Below are 17,906 nucleotides of genomic sequence, written 5' to 3' on the forward strand. Positions count from 1 at the left end.
AAGTCTGCTCTCTTGGCAAATCCTGCCAGCAGGGTTGCTCTGAGGTACTGAGGCCCACAATGAAGTGAGTATCACCACTAGAGAATCTGCATTCAGCACCAATAAACACAACCATCAGCTCAGTTCTACTATTATTTATTTTTTTAAATATTTTTGAAAAAATATAATTTTTTTACAATATTTTCAACTTAAACACTATTCACACTGAACACGTATGGCAGCTTAACCTACCCAAATATGAAGTTTAAGAAGCCAAAACTGTTCTAGCTTTGTTAAAAGAAAAGTTGTGCTGCAGACTATTGTAGTGATAGTTAACAAAGCAAGGAAAAGCACCACTCAAATCACGTGTTACAATTTCTTTGTTCAACTGGATTATGAGTTGGTCAAATGTTAGACTTCACGCAGGCATAGCTATGATGCAGTGACTCCTCAGAAGATACAATTCTCAAATCACATACTTCCTCAGATGTAACAGTAGGAGAATTCAGTATTTCTTACATAACATGCCATTAGAACAGGACTAGTTCTAATCTGATCACTACCCTGTAACCTCAGTACCAAAGACATACTTATCTACAATGTATTTTTTCAAATTAAGTAATAAAGCTTCTTCAGGAGATTCTTTTTGATGGAGACAAATGCAAATTTAAGTCTAAACTGAGAAATCTGCTTAACACCTAGAGCTTAATTTACTCATTAAGTTTAGACACTAACAAGTGTTAACCTTAAGAGACCAGTTTAGCCTCAAAAAAGAAAATTCACTAAGATTTAGAAGTCATTTAATTTGGTGCTTTGTTACAACTTGACTGGTGCTTCTTTCCTTGCTGTCTTCACATCAAGCCATGGGGCCAATTCTATTTCAGTAAATGTTTGACAGCTTTTAACTTAATAACAGTCTCAGCACTTTTATTAAGCATGCAAGACTAACAAAACTTTGGCAATGCATAAGTGTAACACAGTGACAAGAGAGAGCTTTTACAATTAAGTCTTCTAATACTGCCTTCACAGTGTGGAAATTGTGCTACATCCACCAAAAGAGGGCCCCGTCTACTCAAATATTTTAGTACTTCACCCCAGGAACAAACTCCTTTGCATTTGGATTCAGATTGCTCTTGACCTGGAAAATAAGTACATAAAAAAAGCAAGTTCATTAACAGATGGCTTCAGATACTCAGAAGCATTCAACCCAGATCCACATGCAAAAACATCTTCCAAAAAGTACAAGACAAAAGCAAGAACTCATAGTTAAATTTAACCCAAAAAATCTATGCCAGGAAAAGCAGGAACCAGATGTAAGATATATGTATTGTATCAAATTTTATCAACTTTATAAGGACAAAGTAGGAATTGAAATTAAACTTGCTTAAGTGTAACCAGAAACCCACTAACTTCACATAAATTAAGTGTAACAGAACATGCAATTCTGTTCATTTAGCTATGATACCTGACTTTCTTTAAACAGTTTTATATCATGCAAAAATATTAAACAAGTGTTGAAATGATGATTAAAGTGACTGGGGAACTGTTTATGTATTAATTTTACTTTATGATCCTCACTGAAAATACAGTGCTGTTTTCCAACAATTGCTGTATTCTAATTCCCACAGGAAACCAAGTATATAACAAGAAAACTACATGGGGAGCCAGAAGGCCTAAGTTGGAATCCCAGCTCTGCCCCTAACTAACTTCCTATGTAAGCCTGACAAAGTCGCTCTCCCTGGGACTCCAGCGGAAGAAGAGTCTGAGAGCCTTACAGACATGTACCACCATTATTCTATATCTCTGCATCTTTACTTTCATAAAGAGACATGTCAGCATATAGGGAATAGCTGGCAACTTTCCTCTACCACATATTGGAATGCAAGCTGAAAAAGATGAAAGGAAACCAGAACAGATTCCAGGGCTAGAAATGTAGGCATGCTGCAGGATTTTAGAATGATTCTGAGCCCTCTATGTCACTTACTTCAAGACCAAGCACATTAAACAGCACGCTGGCGCAATAACTTAATCTTATGGTTTCATAATTTATACACAACCATTTCCTTGTACAGGACATAGTCTCCCTTCTCTCAAGAGAAATATATATAAACTTTAAAACTGAGGTTTAAGTAAAAAAGCAGTGTTCTTGAAAATGCAATCTTTTGGCAGCTACAAAAGAATGAGAAGGAATTAAAGTAATCTCAAATAGACTAAGTCAAACAAACCAGTTTCTAGATAATGGATTTATCTTGGCTGCAGATTAAAGTTACATATGACCCCCAACCAAGAGCTTTACTCATCAGAGCAACCAGGATTATTTGTGGAGTGACTAATGTAGCCATAAGCAAGCATATCCTAACAGAATATTCATATCACACATCTGCTCAATTAGTTACTGTCGTTTACTACGACAAAGGCTATACCACAATGTAAACTAAATTTCAGTGATCTCTATACAGCTCTTTAGAAGAATGTTTTCCAAATGCCTGATAGGCTGGCAGTATGCTCTAGGAGTAGTTTTTAAAAACAAACATGCCTAGATGACTGATTCTGCAGGTCTGGGATGTAGCTGAGGAACTTTTTGTTTGTTTTCAGTGCTTCACAAGTAATTATGATACACAGCCAGGTTAAAAAATCACCGCACAGTGAACAGAAGACAATTACAAAAAATACTTCAGAGTTTAGGGGTAAATTCCAGAGATCCTGTAGAAGCAACTAGAGACTATGCACAGGTTAACATTCTGACTTTAAATTATTTTATCTTAATTTCAGTGGACTCATTAGGTTCTACTCTAGTACTGATGATTAGTAATTAAAATTCCTAAAAAACAAAAAAAACCTTTTACTACAAATATATCGTCAGACACTGAGATAACTAAAAATGAAAATAGGTTTGTGTTCTTTTCTGTCAAGAGCTTGTAAAAGTCCTTATTAAAACACAGTTCCAAGAGGAGTTATGGTTAACTCAATGAAAATCCTGGATTTCTTGAATTCAGGAAAAAAAATTCCCAAATTTTACCTTTCAGATAAAAATTTGCAAAAATCATCAAATGTTTTAAGACAAACTTAAAGAATACCTCTCCGTTAAGCTACTTTTTTGTATAGGTAAGTCACATAGACATACTGTGTACTTTTTGAATTAATGCTTTAAGACATTTATGTCTCCTAGGGCAACATAGTTATCAAAACTAAAAGCAGTGGCAAGAAGTCTGTTAGTAGTCTCAGACTAAATCCAGAGGGTTTCCAGAAGTCACTCCATGTCATAAGTGAGACTGGGAAGCCTCTACTTCCATAGTAAAAAGCATTTTACAATTTCTGAAGGGGAAGAGATGTAGAACTCTTCTTAAACAGATGGTTGCTGGCTTTTCCACTTATGGGAAAGATGAGCTACGTTTTAAAAAGATGAAAAATAACTTTTTACCACAAGATCTTCCAGAGAAGAGCCATCACTGATAACAAGGTCAGTAAATTGGTCTTGGATTTGGTCCATAGTTTGTGGGAGATCTCGAGCTGGAATAAACCACTCATGTTCTTCTTCCTCTTCCAGCATTTCTTGGAAACAGCGTTCAATAAATTCTTCTTCCCATAACTCCTCTTCTATCTGGATTTATAATAAATAAAGGATAATTTATAGCACATTTGGTAAGACATCACTAGGAACAGCTTAAAAATATCTTGAACCATTTAAAAACATAATGTCGTACTTCCTCTTCTGCTTGTGTCCTAAGGAAAAAAAAATGTTTACCATAAGACCTGAGAAGATCTGTTTAGAGTTTTATGTCTTTACTTGTCTTAGCAGACTATATATTTTTTTGCACTGAGGGTGGAGGGGAAGAAGTAATAAAGAGTGCTCTCACTGAGGAATGCATGTCAGAATTACCTGTGATACTTTTAAACTATATAAACCCTAAACCTACCCAAAATGACTGAAAAAAAATTTTAGAGGGTAGTGTCAGGATATGGGTAATTAAAAAAAAAAAAAGCCAACTGAGTTTCACTGAAGTAAGACTACATTGTTTTATTCTTGAATATGCATCATTGGATATGGTAAAATCAAGTTGGCTACTTACTATCAAAGCCATATCAGGGAGGAAACTGTTAGAAGATGGGAAGAGATGCCAGAAATATGGGAATAAAAGACAACATTTATCAATGTAAGAAAGTTCTCTAAAGAGAAGTGTGGTGTCAGATATTTCAGGCTGATTAGAGAACCTCATGTGAAAAACAGAATAATTCTACACCCTAGTTAGTACCTGTGCCCATCTGCTCCTGATTTCTATTCTCTTGACTTTCACTGCAATAGAGCAATATGACTGGTATAGGCAGTGGTTTCCAAACCTAATTGCTCAATGGAACCATCTGGGAGCTTTTAAAAAACGAGTTTCCCAGGCCCCACCCTAGTCTTCCAGAAGCTGAATCTCTGAAAAAGGCTCCCTAACCTGGTAGTAATCAGCATCCAGATAAAACAGGACTGGCTGCACATAAATCCATATATTTCATATATAGGGGACCAGATAAAAAATACATTTCAGGAAGCAAGTACATCATTTGAGGATTCTCTGGGGTATGAAAAAGAACATATTAGTACACAAAACTAACTTGTCTGTTGAATTCCTCTTCATTTTCCATCCACATGTACTCTGCAAATGGATTGTCATCTTCATGAGAATGACCGTTAATAATCACATCTTCATTGATGATGCTTGGGCTAGTACTGCTGCGACTTGGATCTTTCATGGTTGGCGTTAGTTGTCGTTTTTAACCTTAAAGCAACAACAGTTATTTTAGTTAGTGATTTTTTTCTTAGTGAGCATCTATTATTACCATGCACATGATAATTGGGCGATTGGAAATTATTTTTTTCCCCAAATGATTTTAATGTTTAAGAACTTAGATGACAACAGCCTATATTCATCTAATGTTTTCAGATAGCAGTGAAGGTAATCAATTGCTTAAATGGGTGGTCTGGAAGAGTTAAGTCATCAAGTGACTTTATGAAAAGCAAATTCTGCTTTAAAAAATATTTAAAAACCCAGAGATTGAAAGTGAAAACAGATTTTTAATAACTTCTTAGTCCCTCAGTGCCAAGATATAGCTCTGGATATCTCGACTTTGTAGCCCACTCTACAGCTGATCTTTAAACAACATGGGTTTGAACTGTGAGGGTTCAAACTTATACACAGATTTTTTTCGACTGCAGTTCAACTGGCCAGTGTAGTTCAAACCCACGTTATCAAGAGTCAACTCCACAGCTGGGAATCCGTGCATTTGGAGGGCTCACGGTAGTTACAAGCAGATTTTCGACTGTGTGGAAGATGGGTACCTCTAACTCCTCTGTTGCTCAAAGGTCACTGTATTTGCTTATCTCTGGGTCCATATGAAGCTCCTACATGTCTGCATTTCCCCATTGTACAATGAATTTCAGGCATCCGACCTTTTTTTCAGTATATCCATCTTGTTGTACAACCACCACCTCTGTATCATTTAACCTCTTCATGTAAGTAAAAGCAGTATCTAATACATTAGGTTTGCTTTCTTATTCTACTCAATACAGGTATACCTCATTTTATTGTGGTCTGGAATGGAACCTTCAATAGCTGAGGTATGTCTGTAGATGATAACAGCTTCTAGCCTAATTGATAACACTGCAGGCTAAAAGTTCAAAGCATGAAGTTTTAGATTCTACAATATTCTACCAATACATTAAGTCTAAAACTGCTATAAATGGGTTTACAACACAAAAAGAGCTACCTGTACATAAATTCAAACAGTAGTGTGACTTGTACCAAAGGAAGAAAACAGCATACCCAATATGAGAATAGAGTTTAAACAAACAAACAAACAAACAAAAATAATAGAATAAAATAAAATGAAGTTATTAAAATGAAGTAAAACACAAAAACTAAAGTCTCTTACTAGTAGTTTCTTCCTTGGACTAAGGTTCAGGGAGAGACTTGCTCTATCTGTACTGCCTGGCTCTTTAAATTTATTTTATGGACTTATCCTTAAGGGGAAATTAGTAAAAATTCATAACTGTTAATATAATATGAATTTATTCTCTAAGCTGGGGATAGGAGGTCCTATCATAACACACATGTATTTTTTTCAAATACTGAATATTAATGACAGTAGCATCTGGTAGTGACATTTTTAGTTATTAAGAGATCCTCAAACTACAAATTACTGATAACTTCTGCCCTAGTTACTGTTGTATGTATATGAAAGAAGCAGAGACAGACTCTGAAATTTATGTGCTAGGGTGTGGGTAGAAAGAAAACATTTGGGTTAGGAAACAGAGGCACTGTGAAAGCAGACAAAACAGAAAATGGACAATGGATATCTTTGATATTTTTATTTATCATTAATCTTGGATGAAATAAACCCTTTATTTCGATAAAAAGTTTTCACTAAAAAGCAATGTTTCTCTAAAGAAAATTACTCATTCTTATATTTCAGGCTACCAAACATTTATATGATGATCCTTAAATGAATTACATTTTATGTTAACCTCAAATATTATGAAAAGCAGTGGACAATCCTGTTTTGCAACTGGATAGAACTTTGTTTACTCTGCATTGAAACAATCATTAAACTATGTTTAAAGATACCCCACTCAAAAGCTAAGCAGGGTCGGGCCTGGTAAGTACTTGGATGGGAGATTACCTAGGAAGGCTGGGTCCTGAAGGCATTAAAACAAGAAACAAAAAAACTCCCCCAATTTAGAACAGCTTTTCATTATTATTTTCCCAACATGTATCCTATTCCAACTTGTACCCACCAAATCCTTTCAGAAGACCATAATTTTAACAAGTGACATATCTCAATTAAAAACAGCAAAAATCATGTTTGATATAGGATAATCAAAATTCAAATGCATTGAATAGTTAAGTAGCAATTCTTTATGTGAGACATGTCCACCTAGAAATATTTCTAATTTATTTTAAAATAGGCTTTCGGGTGACTAAAGTCAATCTAATACAAATGTAAAAAATTTTTAAAGAAAAGTGTTTTCCATATATTTTATGAGCAAAGCTTATGTAAAACAATGAAAAATCTGCTTCAGCAAATTCTATATCTGGGAATCCCAAGGGACTCCCTCCCTCCTTATTTGATGCCAACCAGTAACAAAATATAAACAGTGCTTATATTTTGCTTATAGCAAGGGCCCGATCCCTGCATTTGACAAGACCCTCGGTCTTCTTTTTGCCTATTATCATGTCATCAAACAACCTGTGGATCTGCTATAGGTCCCAGTGAAAGTCTATGAAGGATGATAAATGAAATTACTTTGTCAAGCAGTATTTGGGAAATAAATCATAACTGAAGTCAAAAAGAATGAACTAGAGCCTGGGCACTAATCTTCTATAGTTAAGGGAAGGAACAACTGGCCAGATTTCTGGCTACAGCAAGTCAAGTGAAAACGAGAGGGTTAAGGATCATTTACTTTCAGAACATTGACAGATGTAAAATTACTGAACACAACGTGTTCTAATAAAAGGTAATGTATTGGATTTAAAATTATCTTCTATGTCCTGTTCTTGACCCTTCTTGGATCACGTTCTTTATAGTGCATCCTTTGTGTGTTTGCTATTTTAAAAACTTGAATATATAATTCAAATACCATAAAGTTTACAATTTAAAAGTGTTTTGCCTATGTTGAAAACAGTTAAAGACAAATGTAGTACCCAATATTGCCCAGGCCAAGAAATAACATTTGGGGCAAACAACAGGCAAAGCAAAAAGCCTGGGAGGAAAGGCTGGTGAAGGAGGTGCTTTGGGAATAAGGGCTTTGAAAACTCCAGCATATTCTGGGAAACCTAGTAGGCCATGTGTATGCCCAGTGCTGGGAGTGTGCTCAGAAAAGACCTGAGAAGACCCTACAACACTTTTACCTATGGCTCTGAAAAAAAAGTGAAAGCTAAAAGAGTGGTAAACCACCTGCGTGTTGAAGGTGTGCCTCAACATACACTACAGTCTATCTGCAAAGACTGGGAGAATTTTGGTTTTTGTTTACAGGTATTGAAAAAAAAGTCTCTTTAAGTAACTAGCTGACCATTAAGCTAATGGAACAGAGACTTCAATGGCCACACACAAAAGAGATTACAAAGTTTTACAAAATTAGTTTAGAAAAGTCACAAAACAAACTATGACAAGTAAAACAACCACCTTGGGGAGAGGGGAGAATGTGATTTCCAGAGCTTCCACATTATAATATTCAAAATGCCCAGTTTTCAACAAAAAATTTTGAAGCACGCAAAGAAATAGGAACATATGGCCTATATGTAGGAAAAAAAAATAGAAACTGTCCTGAGGAAGCCCAGACATCGGACTTATTAGACAAAGACTTTAAATCAGGTATTTTAAGAATGTTCAAAGAGCTAGAGGAAACCATGTACAATGAACTAAGGAAACTGTAAGAATGCTGTTTCATTGAATAGAAAATACCAAGAGAGTTTACAGTAGCCTTTCAGTAAGTTTTACTCTCTAGTAGTACAACTCCCTTCTCCATCTTTCTTTGGGAAGAAAAGCTTTAATATTTATTCTTCATATGAACTTTAGAATCATTTGGTCCATAATAGTCTAACTAGAATTTTATTAAATTTTGCAACTTGATCAGGACTGATGTTTTTCTATTAAGTCTTTTGGCCAAGAAGACAGTGTATTTACTGGAAATTGGTTTAATTCCTAAAAATGTAAACAAATCGGGACTTCTTTTTAGCAATGGTGGGCTAGATCATTCGAACTAATATTTCTACTAAAAACTAAAAGTGTTGAATGACATATTTTACAAGAAATCCTTAAAAGCATGAAAGTGTTGACAAGAAAGTAAAGTGAGAATTCAGAGAGTGAAGCAGAACTTTTAAACATTGAAGCTGCCTTTGCATTGAGAGCTTCTTCCCACTAAGCTTCTTTAGGTTAATTCCTTGGATGCTTTATGGGGCAAGAAGCACAGAAGTCAAAGTGGAAAAATGAAAAGAAAATCCTTCTCATTCTAAGCTGGGACCCTAAAGGGCTATACGCTCTGAGTAAGGGTAAACCAAAAGTAGCCCCCCACTCTTCATCAAGCAAATCAAGAGAAAAAGGTGGGAGGCTCCCACTATGGATGAGAGGAATAAATTGTCATCACCTGGGAAATCCAGAACATCCCAAGCCGTGAACTGAGTATGAAGCAGTCCTGTATTGGTAGTGTCCCCAGTGCCTAGTAAAAGCAAATGTTAAATTCCTTGGGAGGAAAGCATCTTCATTCTAGGCTTTAAGGACCTCCACAAATAAGTTTTCAAGGGCAATGAATAGTATATGATTAAAGATAACCAAACCCAGAAGGAAAAAACAAGACACAACGAGCAAGAAGCAGTACAATTTACAGAAAGTATAATCAGACCATAGCAGACTTCGAAATTGGGATAATGTAACTAACACAGATTAAAAAAGGACATAATTATTGCATATAAAGCTCAAAAATATCTTTGGAGAACAGTAAAGTATAAAGAGTACACAGCAGATTTGAAAAAGAGACAAACAAAATTTCTACATATATAGAAATCACAACAAATAAAAATGTAATAGTTTTGGTAGTAGATTAGATACAATAAAAACTAGAAAATAAACATGACTCAGAAAATATCAAAGAAAAAAAAGAGAGAAAATTACAAAAAAGAGTTCCAGCAATGTAAGGGGCACAGTGAGAATGACCAAGTTCCAGAAGAAAAAAAATGAGGCAGATGCAGGATCTGGATATTCTAGATCTGATGAAAGACATCAAGCAACATGTTTAAGAAGCCTGAGAATCTCGAAATAAGATAAATAGATACAAATCAAGATACATTACAGTCAAACTGCAGAATATTAAAGAGAATTCTTAAAAGCAAAAACAAACCAACAAAAGGACATTTTTAGAAAAGTGATAAGAAAAATCAGCTGGTTTTCAACAATGAAAAGCAAAAGACTACAATGAAAGAAAATAACTGCAACCCCAGAATGCTAGACCCTTGCAGAAAATAGCTTTCGAACATAAATAAACAAGAAAATTTCCATCTTTATATTCAGGAATAGTTTGAATAACAGAAATTATGTGATTTGATTCCTGAAGGTAAATGAATCTAAACTTACATGGCTTGGTAATAGTTAAACTACTACATCTTTAACAAGCTTTAATTTTGTTTTTTCTTGTTATGATTGGCCTATTCAGGTTTCCTACCTCTTTGGTTAACTATAATAATTTATATTTCACTACAATTTTATTTTCTCCAGAATTTCAATTGTTACATATAATGACAAAGAATGTAATTTGCACAGAATGTAACTTCTAATTTCCTCTGTGCCATAGCTAATTTGACTTTATGTTCCTCTTTTCCTCTATTAGGCCTACCAGGGACTTATCTTAGGGAAAAAAAATTCCAGTTTTGCAATTTGCAGAACAGTGTGTGTAATAAATTCATATATGTAAAAGAGGGGGATCTGTGTGTGTGTTCATGGTTTACAAAGGCACAGAATCTGAAAACATATAAAAGAAACTAAGCAGCAAATCGTATGATTAGAAGAACATATCTAGAATGTATAAAGAACTAAAAAGACAACCCAATTTAAAATGGGCACAGAACTTAAATAGATGGTTCTCCAAAGGACATACAAATGGCCAATACACATACAGAGGAGCTCAACATCATCAACCGTTAGGGAAATGCAAATCAAAATCACAATGAGACATCACTTTATACTAGAATGGCTAGAAAATATATAACTACACAAAAACTTGTACTATAATAGCCAAAAAGTGAAAACGCAAAAGTCCCTCAGCTGATAAATGAATAAATACAATGTGGTATGATCATACAATGGAATAGTACTCAACAATAAAAAGAAATACTTGATATATCATGGATGAACAATGAAAAGAAAAGGTAAGTGAGAGAAGTCAGTCACAAAGGACCACACATTGTATGAAAGCTAAGGGGTACATGCTTTCTTTTTTGGGGTAATGAAAACATACTAAAATTAACTGTGGTGATGAGTGCACAACTGTGAATATACTCAAAAAGTACTGCACATCTTTAAATGGGTAAATTGCATGGTTTGTGAATTATAATTCAATAAGAGCCGTTAAAAAAACTGAGAATACTGGATGCCTACAGGGAGAACGAGGTGACTAGAGATATTTTTGTCATATCTTATGTTTTGAATAAATTATCTATTAAAAAATTCAACTTTAATAAACAAAACCCCTGCTTTTGGTCTTACTGATCTTTTCTACTTATTTTTATTTTATTAATTTCAGTTTTCACACTTTACTTTTTCTACTTAATTTCAGCCAAGTTTTGCTTTTTCAAATTGACAAACATGTTCGTTTTCAAACTTTCACAGAAAATTTGTATGTATAAGTTTCTCCTGTAAGTTTTTATATAGAATATAGGTCTTACCAATTTTAGGCAATTACCAATTATTTAATTTATATTGACCCATAGATTTGGCACAATATTTTCCTTTATTTCCATGTTTATGTTCAAGTTCTTTTGGTTACCTTCTGATGTCCTGATTTCTTTCTATTACGTTATAAAATGCCAGAAAAACCTTTACTTTTGGGGATTTATTACAGTTTTGATTGCAGACAACTATGATTGATTTTTCCAAAATGTTCCATAGGCCTAAAGGGAAAAATGTGTTATTTCTAAGGTACAAAAATAAATTCTAAAAGTGATATACTCAAGCCCTCTACTATGTTGATTATTTGACCCAATCTGTCTCATAGGGGATTCACATTTTTGATAACTGATGTTTGGTTTTACGTTTTCCATCATAATTTCATGTTTAGTTTCTTTTTATACTCTATTCCTGTAATGTTTATTTTCCTTTCTTAAATGGGTTAAAATACTTTCTGTGACTGAAGAATTATAGTGTTTTTTTCCAGTTTGAGATATGATTGATGTCAGAGCACTGTTTAAGATATATAGCATAATGATTTGACTTGCATCTACTGTGAAATTAAAGAGATTTAAATACTTTCCCTGTCAATTAAAAATATACTTTGTACACTCCTAACCCATTCAAGACATTCAAATGCTTTTCCTCCTTCAGTGTATGCAACTGGGTCCCTGCTCCCAGACAAGGCAAGACCTTTAGAATGATTTTATTATCAGCTTCCTCCCGCACTGCTGGATCTATAGTATTAGGTTTTCCCTATCAGTATATATCTCTTTAAACAAGTCTTAAAATTTAACACTTACAATTCACATTATCATCTATTTGTTTTACAAGATTTATTGCTGACCAGTTTCTTTTATTCATCATCTTCCCCTAACTTGACATCTGTTTTAATAGTTCTTCTACATGTTACTTAAGGATATCTAAGGTACTGCATGTCTGAAAATGTCTTTTGCCTTTGTAGTTTAATAATTCAATGGGGACAGACTTAGACTTCTGTCAATAATCTACAAACACTCCAGCTTTCACTGGTGCACAAAACTAATTTTCTTTTTTTGGTAAACATCTTGTTTACTGAAAGCATAATATGAGTGTTTAACACTTAAATTCAGAAATTTCACTAGATTTTGGTTAGGTGAGAGACTTTTTTTCCTAATTAATGCTGTCTGGCACTTTCAATCTACAAACTCTATCTTCAGCTGTTTTTTACCCTCTTGAAATGCCTCTTACACATACTGGTTTCCAGCAGTATCCATTTTATATTCTCTACAGAATTTTAAAATATAGATATCTTTTAAGTTTTAGAAACTTTCTCTCCAGTTTCACCTCTTAAGAATGAATTCTCGTTAAAATTCAAATAAAGGTTTCTTTGGTCTCTTTCATTGATCTGACTCCACAGAGATAACCACCTTTTCTTATTCCTTTGGATTCTACTTTGAATTATTATGACTCCTTCACATTTTTGCATATATATATGTGTATATATATATATGTTTTTAGCAAACTAGTTGATTCTTTAGAAGTTAATGAGAAAAGATAAAGAATTTTTTGCATTAGCTTGTTTTCCACTCAAAAGTTTGTGAGCAGCATTGAATTTTTTGTTTTAATGTTTGGCAATATAAAGTAATGATTTAATATGAGCTTTGGATCCCTGTGTCTCAGGTTCTCGAGCTGTAAAATGAATCAGAATAGTAGTACCTAGGCAGAGAGCCTGGCACATAGTGGTATTATCTATCTTGGTGCTTATTAAACATTTAGAGCAATTAAATGTTGCCACTGCAAGGTATTAGGTAAAAAATCACTAGTACAAAAACCTGTAGGAGTGAAACAATGTCACAGAAAAATCCCAAAGACTATAACCCTAACCTCAACTGCTATAACAAGGGTGATCAGGTGAGAGTAAGGATCGCTCAGCACTACCTATCATCACTTCTGAGAAAAACTCAAAGCACATCAGAAACACCATCCAATGTAGTAACCACTATCTACATGACCATTTAAATTTAAATGAATTAAAATTCAATGCAATTAAAAATTCAGTTCTTCAGTTGCACCTGCCACATTTCAAGTGCTCGATAGACACAGGTGCTTAGTAGCTACCTTACTGGGTAACAACTGCTTTAAACAATGAGAAAATTAGGGGGGAAAAGACTGAATTACTGAAACTGAACATTAGGCTGTATCAAATGCAAACTATTAAGGCACCTGTGCAACACAGTGGTCCAGATTACAAAGGGAATAACTTGGGTAATTTTAATCTTAGACTAGGTTCAAATCCTAGATATGCCAATAACCACCTACAGTATCCTGGATATGCCACTAAATCACAGGCAGCCTAATATAATGGTTAAGAGCACATAATCTCTGGACTACTAGGATTTGAATTTCAGCTCTTACTAGCTGTGTAACATTGGGCAAGTTACTTCACATATCTCATTTGTTATCTTTAGTAGGTAGTATTTACCACATGTGGACATCAGAGATTAAATACCTGTAAAAGCACTTAGAACAATATTTGGCATTTCTAAGTACCACAGAAGTATGTGCCTAATAAAACAAAAATAATTTCTCAAATTTCTGTTTCTTTAATTTCAAAATGGGCAAGAAAAAACTTGCTCTGCCTATTTCAAGGTTGTTATAATAATGAATGTGGAAACAGTTTGTAAATTATAAGAATATGTAAAAGCACAAAAAGAAAGGGGGAAGCACCTTATTTTCCAACTTCTTTTAATTAATTTCCACAATATCCATGAAATTGCTGTGCTAACAGAAGACATTTTACAAATGTTTACATTTTTTATTAAAACTGGAACATCGGCTACGGCCAAGCTACCCTGAACAAGCCTGATCCTGTCTGATCTTGGAAGCTAAGCAGGGCTGGGCCTGGTTAGTACTTGGATGGGAGACCACCTAGGAAGACCAGGTGCTGTAGGCGTAAAAAGTAAAAAAATAAATAAAATAAGGGATTGTAAACTGACAAGGTTCTCATAATGAGGTCAACCAAGGGTTGCCTCACTTAAAAAAATAAAAAACTGGAACATCACTCTCTAGGGTCTTAAAGAGTAAAGCTGAATAAGGTGCAGAGTGCTTAATGAAAAAAATAAAATAAAAAGCCTACTATAAACTTATTCTGTCCCAAATAAGGTAGAAATTACCTACGTCAATTTGAGCTTTTTAAGGAACAATATGCAACATACTATAATAAAAACAGCCAAGCTTCCAAGCCTTTAACCATTACAGTGAGTCTCCATCACCTAATTCCCATCCCTTAAAGAAACAAATAGGCTATAATTTTTGTAGTTAACCTATTTTTGTCACACTTATTTGTGAGAAAAAAATAAGTTTTGTTCAAGCTTACAATTAACAAGTAGCATAAACAGGGTAATATGCCCCAAATTTCCTCTTTCATAACTGGAAACAGAAGCACTGGGTGGAGTCTCATTAAAAATCCTTTTTGCTTATTTGTAAACATAACCTGCAACGGATGAAATTTCGAGGCTATTTAATGAAAATGCAAACCAACACCTGATCAACTGCTCAAATGCAATTTGTGAAAAATTATGCCACCCAGGTACAAGACAAAATTAGCCAGCACACGCAAAATGGGAATTTGTCATCTGTTAAATACCCAAAGCTGTCAGCTGTTAGATCTTCTCCCATGGCAAATTGGAAGCCAAATGCTTTCTAGAGTTTGCGGTTTCTGTGAGGTGACGGGGCTGCAAAAGCTGGGACAAGACAACAAAAGGAAGCAGAAAAGCTTCCTTTTTGGTCACCGGAAAATACTATTGCTGGCCTCTTCAACAAATGTCTTCAAAAACAAACTTAACTACAAGCCATATATATATTTTGGTGGTGGTGGGGAGTAAGCACAAAGTAGTAGACAGAAATTAAAAGTAAGGTGACCAGAATCAAAGAATGTGAATTGGATGGGCCCTTAAAAGTTCATCTGGCTCAAAACCCTCCCGGGGAGTAGGGATTTCCAGTAACCCAAAGGCTCTCCGCTCTGGAGCATGGGATACAATACAACTAAAAATAAGGGGTAAGGGAGAAAGAAACAGGAAAAAGGGAATCACAAAGGTACAGGCCCGTGGGTAGTGGCAGAAAGCTCCCCGAGAACTCTCGTCAGCCCGACAGTCCCTCCGCCCCTTTCTCTTCCCCGGTCCCAGCTTCGGGAGAAGCGCGCACGCGCAGCAAGTAGAGGCTGCGCGTGGCGACGCGCAGGCGTAAAGTGGGGAGAAACAATGAGCTTTGTTGCCGAGGCGGCCGTGGGGGGCAGGGGAAAAGGGTACCGGAGGGGTGCGTGTGTGAAGGGACTGGAGAGAGGTGGGGACGCGAGAACGTGCCATCCCGGCAACCCTCGCGCGCCACCGAAGACCCGGATAAAGTCCTGCGAGATCCAAATCATAAATAATAATGACAATGAGAAAAAAGCGACGGCCATTTCTCAGAGAATAAAGAAACTAAAGAGGTCCATGATCATCTTTCAGACTCAGCTGAAAGAGGCAAGGAATAAAGAAGACCATATGGGGCTAAGTGGCCAACAACCCAGGGGACCCTCTAGGCCCCTCAGCCATCGCCGAGGTGCTGTCCCTGAACCGCCAGGGCCGTCACACCCTTCTTTCCGTTCCTCCCGGGGGAACCCCTCACCCAGTGCACGGCAGCGGGGACGGCAGCCAACGAATCCGGTCGGCCTCCGCGGATCTCCACAGGCAGCGCCGCTCCCCCGCTCGACGCGCGCTTCGCCCGCCGCCTCCCTTCTCCAGTCCAAACAAACACCCAGCCCGGAAGTGACTTCACTTCCGCCGTTGTCGGCCCCGCCCTCTCGTTCTGCGATGCTCTCCGAGGCCACTAGAGAGCGCGCGAGAGAACGTGCGACCTCAAAGTTCTCGTCTCCCAGGTGGCACAAGTGTGCATGCGCAACGGCCTTTTCAGCGTACCCGGGTGTCCGCGGATTATACTGGGAGTCCTATCGCGTTCTCTCTGGGAGACTTGAGGGGGGCTGAGCCAGTGTCTCTACACTCGCTCATTTTTCAAGAATGATGGGATGCAACGAGTTGGCAAGCTGGGAACTGAATAAGTCCCTGACAAGATACACGGACTTAGACTCAAAGACAGCAACGGTTTCTTCAAACACCCTGACACCAAATAGGAACGTCTAGATAACGACAGCGCACTCAAACACCCACATACCAAACGTAATACAGGGTCACATTAACAGTGACATGCACTGAATCACATTCAGAGATCCTGACACAAACATAAACACAAACAACAAATTAATACAAATTCACAGAAGCATATTGATCTACAAGACCCGCAGTCTGACACGTGCAGGCACATTCATACTTTTTGAAGCTAGGTCTTTATACAGATGCAAATTATGAATACATGGGTCCCAAGCAGCCTGTGGAACTTTTCTGATGAGACGTCAGGGTCTAAGAATTTCCTAGTCCATGAACCTGGATGCATTGATCCCCAAACGCTACTCAATCCATGCTTTCTTGATATTATTGGCAAGCCCCAATATTTTTAGATACTAATCAAAGAACAGTGTACAGTATGTGTAAGAAATTGGATGTTTGAATATGTATATCTGATAGTTGAGACACACAAAAACTAGTAATTTCTGCCCTCTAAGGAAGGAAAATGACAAATTTACCCTTTTAAAAATTTTATTTAAAAAATGCTTTTGATATCTACTAAAAGTTAAAAAAAAAATTCTCTCCATGGGAAGCCTTGAATCCATGAAGGCTAGTCTTCTTTGGGGACATCTCATTCATTGAAAGTCTGTTTTGGTTCAATCCAAAGCTTCAAAAAAAATGACTAGTTTTTCTGCCATAGCCCGAATCAACCTCGTTAGCCACGTTTGCAGATCTGTATTCTAAACTGGGAGGGTCTGGCTTGTCTGCTGAAAAGACACCTCTGGGAAGACGACTGTGCTGTTTTACACATCTGGGGAGTGTAATTCATCCAAGGAACTTGGAAGATAAACTATCAACCTGAGGCTGGAAACCATGAAAACTAGGAACAAAATCAAAAATGGACTTTAGATAATCTGTAGTTGAGCTAGACATTTTTAGAAACTAATCATGAGATCAATTGAATTTGTTACTTAGTAACACAAACCACTTGATTCTATCAGTAATAATGAAAAATCTTTGATAAATCCTGGTTTACTTTAATCTGAACCATTTGAAAGATTATGGTTTCACACACACACACAAAGGGGTTAAAATTTCAGATTCCAGCTCACAGTTAAGAGTTCACCATTGTAAATTAGGAAGTTTGATGGGCCCACAGTACTTCTTTGGTATCCTCTGGCTACCTTTACAAGGACCCTCTGCTCACTTGCAAAATGGGGTTCGTAATATGCCTAGATGGTGTTGGTGATGGTCTGTGAATGGAAAATGTTAGAGCAAAGGCTAAAAATGATCTGCCGATGAAGATAGACACTGCAAAGGGACCATCAGAAGTCCAGATTAAAGATGCTGCAGAAATTCATGTTTGGT

The 17,906-nt window shown here is 36.3% G+C and overlaps 1 protein-coding gene and 1 pseudogene across 1 annotated transcript; one reads left to right on the forward strand and one right to left on the reverse strand.

Annotated features, from left to right (window-relative positions):
* Positions 1–119: 119 nt before the first annotated feature.
* Positions 120–16,195, reverse strand: PAIP2 (poly(A) binding protein interacting protein 2). The gene is made up of 4 exons (XM_006923051.3): positions 16,045–16,195; positions 4,579–4,742; positions 3,401–3,580; positions 120–1,117 (listed from the first exon to the last, which is right to left on the reverse strand). The coding sequence occupies exons 2-4, from the start codon at positions 4,714–4,716 to the stop codon at positions 1,061–1,063; spliced, it is 375 nt and encodes a 124-aa protein (XP_006923113.1). The 5' UTR covers positions 4,717–4,742; positions 16,045–16,195; the 3' UTR covers positions 120–1,060.
* On the forward strand, positions 14,214–14,332 carry LOC112471952 (annotated as a pseudogene).
* Positions 16,196–17,906: the final 1,711 nt, after the last annotated feature.

Source organism: Pteropus alecto, unplaced genomic scaffold (genome assembly GCF_000325575.1).
Source record: "Pteropus alecto unplaced genomic scaffold, ASM32557v1 scaffold78, whole genome shotgun sequence".
In the NCBI taxonomy this organism is placed as follows: domain Eukaryota; kingdom Metazoa; phylum Chordata; class Mammalia; order Chiroptera; family Pteropodidae; genus Pteropus; species Pteropus alecto.

Bases quoted from the DNA above. Each gene is read 5' to 3' on its own strand.
- PAIP2 (XM_006923051.3), bottom strand. From the start codon at position 4,716: ATGAAAGATCCAAGTCGCAGCAGTACTAGCCCAAGCATCATCAATGAA. The intron at 3,581-4,578 runs GTTAGTTTTGTG...TTATAAATCCAG, and splicing joins AAGAGGAATTCAACAGACAA to ATAGAAGAGGAGTTATGGGA. The intron at 1,118-3,400 runs GTAAAAAGTTAT...CTTATTTTCCAG, and splicing joins CTTCTCTGGAAGATCTTGTG to GTCAAGAGCAATCTGAATCC.